Source organism: Sinohyriopsis cumingii, chromosome 1 (genome assembly GCF_028554795.1).
Source record: "Sinohyriopsis cumingii isolate HCF-2022 chromosome 1, ASM2855479v2, whole genome shotgun sequence".
NCBI lineage: Eukaryota > Metazoa > Mollusca > Bivalvia > Unionida > Unionidae > Sinohyriopsis > Sinohyriopsis cumingii.
In genome coordinates, this window is record NC_142961.1 from 118,656,802 (window position 1) to 118,669,937 (window position 13,136).

General features: G+C 33.3%; 1 protein-coding gene across 3 annotated transcripts in view; it reads right to left on the reverse strand.

The window, feature by feature from the left end:
• LOC149807731 (receptor-type tyrosine-protein phosphatase T-like) overlaps positions 1–13,136 on the reverse strand; it is a 135,648-nt gene that overhangs the window by 76,611 nt on the left and 45,901 nt on the right. For all 3 annotated transcript variants that reach the window (XR_016423352.1, XM_089969944.1, XM_089969937.1), the window contains exon 6: positions 973–1,092. Coding sequence is in view for 2 of the 3 variants with exons in the window: in XM_089969944.1 (XP_089826070.1) it covers positions 973–1,092 (120 nt within the window). In the remaining variant the exon portion in view is untranslated. The remainder of the gene's footprint in view (positions 1–972; positions 1,093–13,136) is intronic.

The following is a 13,136-nucleotide window of genomic DNA, read 5'->3' on the forward strand; positions in this document are numbered from 1 at the left end:
CATATTACCAAAGATCATTTGCATTATGTGAGTTAGGATCCTTTGTTTGATGAAAAAAGAAAATACATTTGCATTCTGGGCATTTATTGTGTAGTGTTGCTTTTTTTGGCATGACAGTAAAGGTGCTGGTGTCACGTATGCTAGGCGTTTGATTTTGAAGAAATAATTTTCGCTTGTAATGGACATGTAACCGAGTAATAAAGATATATTCTTTTTTTCATAGGGTGGGTGACGATTGGACAGTCGGATTTGGACAACGAAACTAAGATTTAGTGTTAGGTGAACTGTGTAGAATCACGTCAGTTTTGTTCATTTTGGAAGTATCAAAAATATTTGATTTCAAACAGAGTATTTATTTTCTATAAATTTGTTTCTTGGTTCATTTTGATATTGATAGGAATCCTATTGTTTTATGATATTATACTTAATGTTAAGGGCTTTTATAATTATTTTATTCTTGCGCAGTGAAATTGTGTCAGAACGCTTGTTTCATGTCTTTTTCTGATTTATAAGTGAATGAAAGTCTATCCCATTCGTATTGGCCTCATTTACACATTTGTTGTTATTCCTTAATGATTCATATATTTGTACCTTCGTATTTGTTGCACATCTACGATGTCTCGTTCATCCTAATTACGGAAATTACACTTCAGGGAAAGGAAAACAATCAAAATCCTTCAAAAGGTGTACAACTATCTATGAAATAATTTGGCAAGTCCATGATTGCGGACTGCTGCACATTTGCAAAGAAATTTAACGACATTCCAAACATTTCTGCATTTAATGTTACCTTGGTCTGGAAGCGTTTAATGTCATAAATCAATTCCAAATTTATTTGCTAAATTTGCTGATTATTTATGAACAACGCAATTTATATGTATCCATCACGTTACTTTTAGGAATTTTTGTTTGTATCTGATTTTAATTTGGCAGGAAGAGCATCCATTAAGAAGTTATAATAACCATTGATACCTGTGTTGCATATTTGTCCAGTGTAACCATCATGGCACTGGCAAATAAAACTTCCCCAAGTGTTGATACATCTTCCGTGTCCGCTACAGCCATTCGTACTACCCATGCACTCATCCACGTCTGGAAAAGGAAAAGATGTTTCGATTGTGATATTGATATATTGTAAACAAACCAACATGTACGTCTCTTCTAATATCTTATAAGTTTCTGCGGTTTTGCCATAGATAATTAATACAAATTTACATACCTTGCAAATGTCGTGTAAGACTAGCAATAAACTTCCATCCTAAACATTACTTTATTCCTCACATTAAGCGATATAATTGTTGTTTTTCAGTTGAGCTAAAAGATTAGTTTACTTTTCCTTCTTCCTCATCCTACATTATCAAATGCATACATTTGGTCGAATATAATACTAAACAAGTCAAGGAAAATCTAAATATATGGTTAACACAAAGATATAAATTAAATGGTACAACTAGGAAACGTTAGGTTCTCTTACATGAAGCCTATGTAATTGATTAAAGAACTAGCAGAAATATTGTCTTCCTTATTAACTGTTTCATAACGATTTAACTAATTGTAATACGTATGTCTATTTATATATTTGTATATTTATGTGTCTGTGGTTCAACGGCAATGTATTTTCTTTAACCAGAAACTACTTCAAACTAACTCATCTTGGTTTGCATGAAGACAAAATAATACCTGTTTCACAGTTTGTTCCAGTGAAACCTCCGTAACAATTGCAGTTGAAACTTCCTTGAGTATTGTAGCATTTTACGTTGTTGTTACAAAAACTGTCCCCATGTCTGCATTCATCCACGTCGGGAAATACAAATCTGAATTCAGCTTCACTTTCTGTCTTCAAACTATATTTTGTGTCTCATTCCTTGAGAGCGCGGTATATTTGTAGACTATGTGTAGTAATTAATGTTATCAGTAGAAATTAATATATGTTTGTATTTGGTGAGTAAAGCTGCTAAGTAGCTTATTTGTAATTCTACCCATTTCTTTCTCGCCTTAGTCCATGTGAGGAGCGTCATATGGCAATATGGATATATGTTTTAGTACAAAACTATCATCTTGAAGTGCTGGTCATGCTCGTTTTGAGTTTCTAATGATACACATATATCTTTTGTAAGAGAGTGATATCACAAACAATAGGAAATGTACTTGCGCACAGACGTTGCTCACTGACATGACAACTCAGCTTAATACATAAGGTTTACATGACAGGCAATGATTCAAGCCATTATGCTAACGGACCTTTACATTTTGTATCACTATATCATTTAATATGTTTTAACTTAAAATCATAAGGCATCTTTATCTTCCTTAATATGGAATGTAAGCACCTCTTTTTCAACAACTGAGTCATCATCCTGATGTTACTCTAATTAGCGTCTTTTAGCATATATTGAGTAGATAACATGGTTAGAGTTGTTGCCCTAGCTTGACCAATCAAATACGTGGTTACTTAATTAAAAGTCTATGGAAATGGGTCGTACATTTTCTTATCTCTTATCTCGATTTCAGTTATATGCATCAAATGTGCCGAAAGACAGTATCGAAGGTGGACATAATTGGCCTAATTGAACGATAATGTCAGGTTTGTCACTCGAGGAAAGGGAATATAATATGTTGAGGGAAAACATTAAACGCAATCGTGTTATAATTCAAAAATACCAATTGTATAATCCATCGATCTACACTTAACTCCAGAACCTATCCGATATCTTAGTACTTTGGAGAGTAGAAGTTTTGTATTATATTGAACTATAATTTTGTTTATCTCTTCATGTATGTGTTAAGTGAAGATCTGAATATTCGCCAACGGTTCGGAAAATGCAGTATTTGGCTAATTCGGATGAAAGTTTAAGGCTAGTCTTCGGGCAGCAAATTAAAACAGAAATTTTAAAATTTGAATTTGGCTGAAATTAACGTTTATATTTTTCAAAACTTAATCAACGGACTCTGCTGTACGGATTTCGAAAGTGTAATTTGTGTTAACGTGACAGAAATATTAAATATACCATATCCGTCTTGATCCTGTGAAATTTAACTCTTGAAGCAATTTGTTGTACCCGTGGACGAACAAATTATCTACAGTAAATATTTTCATGCAATGGAATGGCGGATACAATGCAAATTATATTTATAGAGTACTAGTAAATAGTCATGAAAAAAAGTGACTGTTCCTTGGATAAGTTCAAATATGCATGCAAAATGATGCTAGGAAGTTTGTGTGCAAGAAATCCATTTCTCTTCCGAAATAGGAAAGGTCATATAATCTGAATTTGTCTTTGATCATATGTTTAACACTTTAAATTCAGATTTGAGAGAAGATGTTTGTTTATTTATAAGCGTGAAAATAAACGTGGTATGGAGAAAATATATACTAGTGTCTGATTTTGTTACGGGCATCATTTGTAATCCCTTATGCCTTTCGCCACATCAGTGTTGTTAAGCAACGTTTGGTCTGTATATCTCTTGGTTTTTTGTTGTTTTTCTCGAGTTAGAGCGTTGGGATCGTTCATAGCGATATTTAGTATTGAGCTGTCAGTGACTTATTTTTCTCACACAAAGTAGCAATAAATAAATCATAAGTTATTATTTCAGATCTGATCATAAACTGAATCACACATATTTAGTCATTTTGTTTGTTGTCATCTGTCTTTCTGGCTAGCTCTGCTATAATATTTTGTTTTATTGTTCGGTAACTCAATTAAGTATTGACATTAGCGGCCAATTTATCTCCAATTTTTTATGCAAGCTGTATTATCGTCAACTAACATTTAAATAACTTAGACAGTTTGTATTTTCTTGATGTTTATACAAATTGAATCACGCATAGTTTGTTCTTTTGTTGGATGTCATCTGTCCTTCTAGCTAGCTCTGCTATACTATTTGGTTTTTTTTTTCGGTAACTACGACATTGAAAAATAATTTATCTGAGCTTACTACTGTGGAAATTTATTACCTTGATTTCTCCACTTATAATGCCGATATTCAAAACATGCACGTTTCTTCTTTGGACATGTTGGTATGTGGTATTTAATACATATTATACAAAATTATAATAAGAACATTAAAAAGAGAACGACTCCATGAAATTTGCCCCGTTACGTTGCATTAATTATTGTTGTTTTGTGTTTCTCTAATAAGGTAGATACCTTTAAAGCTTGAACATTTAACAAAATGTTTCCGAATAAACAGTTCCTTGCAGAGATGGCTAGGAAATCAATTCTACCTACTAGGATTTGCAATTTGTTATGTAGTAAGCGTTATAATTGCAATGAATGACCATAACTTTAAACAGTGGTTTCAACACTCAAAAAGATTATATTTTGGCTAGTTTTTGCATCAGTCATTCCATCTCTCATTGATCGTAGACATTTCAGTCATACAACCGCCATGAATTTATATAGCATTTGTTTCAGTTTTGTTATTATTGTAATAGAATATAGCGTTTCTCATAGTATGAGATATCATAATAACCGATGACAAAAGATACGTTCTGCAATAAAATTCATACTTTGCCATCCCTGTTGTCAAACATATTTATAAAATACGCGTATTTATATGGTTTTCCAGCTGTATTTATGGCTCTTTTCATTTATGTTGCAGAAATTAAACAGTTAACGTTTCAAGAACTAATAAATATATATTTTAAATCAGCCTTGTTACTTCCGCAATTAGAAAACGTCATGTGTGTGCGGAAATCTTTCCCTATTTTGTCATATATATATATATATATATATATATATATATATATATATATATATATATATATATATATATATATATATATATATATATATATATATATATATATATATATATATATATATATATTATATCAACCTTCTTTGCGTTTGCCAATAACGCAACTTTCTATGTTAATTGCTCACTAGATTGTAGCTTAAAGATTTTGCTACACACCATACCAAACTTGCAGCAAAACTACATAACGCTAGTCGAACCAGAAGGCCTGTTGCAATTCTTCTAATTTAAAAACAACCAGTTGTTGTAACCATTCCACCTGAAGCTGTTGCCAAATTAATCTATACTATGTTAATAATGTAGATGCTTTTTGATGCCGTCTTCGAACATGCTTCTACTATTTGGTTTATAGTATCAGAGAATTGTTGGTTGTGTTTGCAACCTAAAATAATGATGTTGTTATGTTGGTGGTAATATTGCTTACATAGGTAATACATTTGGCATGTCTCCCAATTTGAATCTAAAGAACAGCAAACCACTGAAAATATAGACTACAACATATTGATACAACGGAAAGATACTAGTGAAATCACAAAAGAAGAAACATGGTAAGATGATCGAGAATATCGCATTCAAATATTTAAAATCAATATGTACAGAGGCCCAAGGAAACGAAACTGTTTTAGTATTTCAACGAGTAGCTACTGGTAATAATCAGCTTGTGGTCTTGCATTTCATTTCATATTTAAGGTATAAATGTAGCCACAGTTATTTGTATTAGTAAAACAGAATAGATAGGAACTATTGTTACTCTTATTTGAAGCCTTTATGGTTTATGAAGCAATTGCTGTTCAAATGTGATATGTCGCTACATTCACGATCTACTGGTACTTCCTAAATGATCGTCATACTTATAGATAATGCAAATTTACACGATTATGATTTCTTGTCAACAAGAAAAGATTTAATACTCCAAGTCAAGGAAAACATACACACATGAGAAGCTAAATGGAGAGATTGTGTCCTTCAAATAATCTGGATTTCTTATTTGATCGATTTTTATAGAATGTGTTCAAATTCATTGTATAAGAAAACAATTACCTAGATGTTGTCTACGTCTAAGAGAAACTAATTGCTAAACCTGTACGAAAACGCTAATAGAATGTATGAAAGCAAACATAATTAACATCATCGTCACTCAACAGCTAAAAGCACTTACCAAGGATGTGTGACATAAAGACATTAACGACAATGCAGATCAAAAACAGCATGCATACTTAGTTAAGAAATTGTACGACAAATTAAACGTAGGCAAAGTTCTAGTGCAACGATGATTCAGTAGTAGCATTTACTTGTCTACGTGACCTAAGATAGGGAAACCTTTAGATATTGATTCAAAATTCAGTGCAATGTGCTCATATTTACCACTAACCTAACGGTCCTGTCTAGATCGCGCATTTATGAGCACATCTATACCATTTAAAAGGTGTTTTTATATTTATTTGATAGTTATCCAATGGACTACTTGTGTCTAAGTGTTTTACTTGTGTTTCTTTATCACAACGACAAGATGTAACGATGTCATAAATATCTCAATAATTAGTGGATTTATGCTCCCTTAATCTATTTTTCTCTCTCTTTTGCAATCTTTCGAAGTATCAGTCCTTATCAGATACCACTGAAGAGATTCACCATCACAGTTTTAATTCCGGAAATATTGATCTTAATCATTAAAAAAGCAAATGACCCATACATTACTAATTGCGAATAGAGAGGTCTTCCTGATTAGAGAAAATGGACAAAATGTTTCTTTAATGCGTGTAATTTACTATAAAAATAAACTATAACCAATTTCGTTTTCATAATCACATCCATTGCACATCTGAATGGGGACATATCAAATCTGAATCAGGATTTGACTTCTTTAATTCACGTTCTAGAATACACAAGTGCTTGAATCGACATTTAAAAGTTCGATTTGTTCAGTGACATTTTATTCCAGCTTTATTCAATATTTATTATCAACTTTCTTTCTCCATGATTTTATACTTTTCAAATCGAAATTGGAGGAAGTTATACATATTTGTCTCACGTATTAGTTTTCACATAATATTTGTTAAATTTGCATCGGCCATTTCCTGCAAGAATTATATTTGCAACTTGATGGTTGATTATGTCTAAGACACTATCCATTGATCTGCTGCATCAACTTATCTGTTTGCTACAGACTAAAACCTAAAATACCTAAACATACTTATCCGGTCATGGTAGTAAGTATGCATACTTTTTAAAAAAAACGGCAAAGCGATTTCACTGAGTTTTACTACCTTGGAGATTTAACACCGTATAGTCTTTCTATAAACGCCTATATTAAACATATATATGGTTCCTCTTTGCAGTTGTCTCTATGGACTATTTATAACATACGTAATCGAATCGTCGTAAAGGATAATCAATATGTTATGGGGATTTTGACACGTATGAACAGCACCTTTGAAGTAATTATGATGAATTTACTTTTTAATTGGCATAAGCATTTAGCTTTCAAATTCCCCCAGACTGAGTAGAAATGAGTAGATGTATGCACATATTTTTAGAGACTGAATTATATCAATATATAGTTGCAGTTTGTTTTGTAGATTGTTTAATTATCGTTATGTATTAGAACACAGTTTAAAAATTGCTTTAGAAATAAGTCAATACCTTTTTGTTCCACATTTTATTAGAAGATAGTCATAACAGTTTTGAATCTGTTAATGTACAAAATCATATAATACAGCAAGAGTTTAAACAGTGGCCTTATGATTTTCATAAGTGAGTAGTATCATTAGGCCACTTTGCATTTCTTTGCATTCTATTTCTTCATATACGTCACATGCTCTAGACCCTCCACCCATAACCGCTCCGGTTGCATAGTGGTTAGAGAGTCCGCCTCGGTTGCGTGAGTTCGTAGATCCAATCCCCAGCCGAGTCATACCAAAGACTTACACAAATGGTACTCACAACTACCACGCTTGGCGCTTAGCATTAAGAGGTTAGTGTTAGGACTGGTCGGCCTGGTGTCAAGATAATGTGACTGGGTGGTTCATCATACTATATGCCTGCGGCATGATGTTCCAGTGCTAGATATCACTATAAACTGAATTTTTTTTATAGCTACGTTAAAACTCTAAGTCACACTTACAGACCCCCACCCATGAATTGTGCGTAATGTTGGCAAGCACGTAATATATTATGTGCAACATGTGGATTATAAATCACGAAAGTGCTAATGAATACATGTTCTTGAGCTAGAGTCTGCATACGGCATCAAGCTCATATCTGCGCCGTATATAACAAAGTTTGTTCTGCTAATATTGGAAAATACTTTGCAATTTTCGACTGCACACTCTGGCAATATCTAGTAAACCTAAATTTAATATTTCTTTACTACGCATGCTTATTATTAAACGGGTTTGTAGATATGCAAAATTTCATAAATGGTATTTTTCCGATTTTAACTTCCTACGATGAGATGTCACTTGCAGGTTTTCTAAACATTTCTTAACCTAAAATGCGAATTTTTTATTTACAGTATTAACATCGACAATGGCTGCGAAAGCCAAATTGTCGTGCTATCAACCATAGCAATAACGAGTGGAGCCCCAGTCCCGCAGACACTTTCTTTTTTATCATTTAGGGTAGCCTAATAGCCTAATCTGGTGCAATATGAACATGAAATTCAAGTCGGTTATGCAAAGTCGATTTCAGTTACCGGTACGTGACACGCATAATCCTTGAAGCATATGCGATTTACAGTGACATCTGATCCTTCATCGTAATAGTTCAGATCAAACGGTTTACAATTAGCAGCGTTCCAAAAATTCCCAAAAAAATAATTAAAAAGGAAAGCTCGGACTGTTAGACAGCCTTTCATATTAAAGAATTGCCGCGGCAAACACAGACACATGCACACACACACAAACACACACACAAAATATATATATGTGTGTGTGTGTGTGTGTGTGTGTGTGTGTGTGTGTGATGCCAATATCAGATTGAGTATCAATATATTTTGAAGGAAATTATGGTGGTCCATAAAAATGCCGTTAATTTCCCAGATTACTGGATTGTAAGCCATGTACTTTTTAAAAAAATGGTGTTTCGTCTTAATGCATCAGATAACTTCAACAAACTCGATCAAAATATGTTACATGCGTTTTGAGGCATATATGTTATATGCGCTTATAGACATAATCGTAACATACTGATACATTCGTCGACTGATGATCCCCGACGTGGAACGCAAACAACATGGCCAAGCTGATTAGCAGGCAAATTCAAAAATATATATACTAATGTGCAAGACAAAATGTAGTCTGTAAAGCTGACTAAATCATCCGCTATATTAGATGCGAGCTAGAATTCCTATTCAAAATAATCTAAGAAACGCTGTATAATGAAGCAGAAGAGGAGAAAGGGAAAAACAATTTTCAGAAATATTGCTACAAGAAACAAAGACAAACTAAGAGGATAGTTACCAACACTGTAAGACATTTGCTGTTATTGCATGCAAGCGCACAAAGTCTGGCCATACTCGAGTTGTAATTCTCAGTGATGAATAATTCGAGTTACATTGTACTGATTTTAATTTGTACTGGATTTTATCCGCATTCGCGGATGAGTTTACATATACCGTTTGAATATATTTTGTTGATTCAAAACGGATCAGTCCTTTTTGTTTGCGAAAGCATGATTTTAAACATTATTTACCGTACATTCCATGCATTCACGTAATGGACAGTGTAAAGTTGTCTATCCGCCTAACCTTAATATAATTTTATCATATGATGCGAATGAGGAGATACAAACGCTGAGAGTGTTATCTGGTGGTTGCGCAAACCTGAAAATACTATTAAGACACTTAAATTCACATCTATGTGAACTTTTCAATTGAATATATTTTGCATGTATCAAAACTCAGTCGCATTAGGCGCAAGAAACGCAACGCGGTATGGATTGTAAAATATGAACTCTGCGTTGTAATGCAATTTGCCGGTCACTTGGATCTGTTAGTGAATATTATCGTTCTCATAAACACAGACCGACACGAACATGCTCAGAAATATATGAAACAGACACCAAACTAGATAAAACATGCAGGAATAAATACAATAGATTCAGAAATAAATGAAACAAAAAAAGCAAAAAAAAAAAGAAAAAACAACTACGATTAAAGCGACCAGTTTCTGATCCTGGTAGAATATACAATTACAAAACAATTGACGTCGTTGATGGACTACTTGATTAGAGAATTTCGTTTCGTTTGTATGATGATATCGTTAGTGCTTCAACTGAAACAAATCGCACAACACTATTGGATGCAAATGCTGCTCGGTATGTGATAATCGGACATAACTTAATTATTGAGACCGATAATTGCACTCGATCACCTTGTTCCAACATCAGTCACCAATACAACAATAGCTGTTAATACAATAACAGCACTATAACCGAAACAATTTGCACGTAAGAGTAATATAGGAATACCAAGAGGTGCAAGAACAGTTAACATACTTGCGATATTATGTGCGCTTGAGGAGTTAAAACCGACATGTTGATGAACAAAATCGCCATCGGTAATAACCAAACACGTATTGCATATGCTATTGCTACCGAAGTTGCTTAGTATGTTCGAGAACGAGCACAGCAATCTAATTTATCTGAATTTAAATTTCAAAAGCGTTGTTGTTTATTAGACATTCGAGTGGCATTTATCCCACATAAACCTAAAAAGCATACAAAGACGCTTGACTATTAACGAATATGATTCCTAGAATCACGTCGATATTGCAACACAATGGTCACTCTGAGTTAAATCACCTATTGTCCATATTGCGCATTTGGTTATGTTACTATCTCGTGGCAATGATTGGTTGTAAACAGTACACAAGTTCAACATATGGGTCAGGAGTTGATACATGAATACACGAATGACTTTTCAAGCATCTTTTTAAGTCACACGAGTGACTTTTTTGTGCCTCATTTCAGAAATAATGAGGAAGAGCTGAATACAGAATAAATTAAGATATGTAACGTAACTAACCGTCGAACTCGTTGTTATAATCTTGTCGCCACCAGTCATTAACTAGGGGAACCTATCAATCTGTTCTTGAAACGTCGCTGAGCAATTATGGACTGCTAATAAAATGTCATAGCTAGATTGCATCGCATAGTCTCTCTCAACCTATTTAGCTGATAATTATCCCATTACATTGTAGTAATCGCAAGGACAAAAGTACAGATAAGCAAAAATGCAAATAACTAATGGATTTATGCTTTCTTCTGCTCCATTTTCTCTGTTCATTTTTGTTGTGGGTTTTTTTTTTTTTTTTTTTTTGTTGAGAAGATTTGCTCCTCATCGTTTGCTAATGAAGGCACTGGTCTCTGCAGTTTTCACTCAGGGAGTATTGATTCAAATTATAGAAAGAGGAAAACGGCTCCTAAATTGCGAATTATATTTATAGAGGTCTATCTGATGGCGTAAATGAAGAGAATGTTGGATGCAAAACCTCGAACATTTGTCGGGTTAATATCCACTTTACACCAGAAACACAAACTACTATAAATTTTGATTTGGATTTCGATTGTATATTTGGCTATATTAATGCTCATAGGAGAGGAAACGTCTGTTTCATTATGCTAGTGTCCGTTTTGGTTTAGAAACATCAGATGTAATCATTTATCCTAGCTCTTTTAAATGTTTCTTAATCATTTGACTTTGCAGTATAATACATTTGCGTGTGTGTTTGTATTAAATCATTATTGTTAACTAACTGCAAAACTGTATGTCTTTTCGGGCTGTCGAATTCAGCATTGGTTTCATTTATATAGATATTTGCTCTTTCACGGCCTTACATTTGTCACCTAAGCAAAAAATATATTAATCGTAGGTCATGCGTTTAGATTTAATCATTGTTTGAAGATTATAATTATTTTGTTTTTGTTGTTGTCTATCTTCAGGCTAGATATGTGAAAATTATTTTTGCAAATAAATTTTAGCGGTCAAATTAGTTTCCAAACGTTATCGCACCAGCTGTAAAGTCGTCAGTAAACTTTGAAATATCTTATTTATTTTGTAGTTTTTCCTAATGTGTAAGTCTTTTGTCATTATTGAAGTCATTTTTGCAAAGTATTGTAGTTTTCAGGTGATGCTTCAGAGGCCTTGATATCGGTCATTCTGTTCACTATCACACTGTTTACAATTTGTTTCCTGCGATGTATGCATAGATGCAACTTGGGCATGTTTGTATTTCTTTATGACTGGTTTGTGCAATGTAATGCACGGGGATGCAATAATTAATCTGTCATAAAAATGAATCCAGATCAACCGCCCCAACCCATCTTCTTCTAATATAATATATTATTTTCTCAATAATCTAATGCTAAATGATAAAAACTACGATCTGCAATGAAATTCGTAAAGCAATATTTACAAATATATTTGAAACATATATTTACTTTTCCATGTGTAATGCTTTGGTAAGGACACGTTTGATTTAAGTTGAGGAAAATACAACAGATGACATTAAATTAACTAAAACATATAAGATTTGACCATTGATCAAAGTCAACATATTTTAGATGGCAGAACCGTGTATAATACAATTTTATTAGAACTTATAGTATTGTTTTAGATTTGATATTCCTCAAAAGGAATTGCTACTGGAAATCTTGTAAACGCACCGACTATGGTCAACAAATATAGGTTCTTTGATATGTTCATATGTAAATGACCAAAACACTCAACCATTTTCAGCTAAATCTTTCGTCAAATGCAGGAACAGGCTGAAAATGAGCCTGATTCATCTTCTGCTTTCGTTTCTAACCATTTAAGAATTGTGACAAGATATAGAATATTTACACCCCTTCTTTATTTTAAATAAGCGATTCAAGATATTGTGATAAGCTGTATTGATCCCTATATGACTATCCAAAGGAGCGTTCTGTCTACACGAATTTGCAGCTACATTGTGGTAGCTAACTCTCATCCATAACCAATAGCTACCTGACTGTATGTTTTTGTCTCATAAGGATTCTTATAATACTCTGAGTAGCTCCTTTCACTCTTCAAATATTAACCCGCATTGGGTTGGTATATTCAACCAATAGTGATATAGCACCGTTCGACTTCAATGGTTGATAATTCTCCATAATAACACTGGTATATGTTTGACCCAACAAATGCATTGTTTTCAACGAATGACCGTGACGTTCACCTTTTAGAACTAAATACAGTTTGGGTAGGTCTGTGTTGATTCTTTGTCGTTTCTCAATTTTTAGCAATAGTAAATAACGTGGTCTTTCTTCCTGCAATAGATACACAAAGAAAGACGCAAGGATTTCTGATCAAAGTTTTCAGAATCTTGATTTCTAAAATATGTGACAGGTTCAGGTTT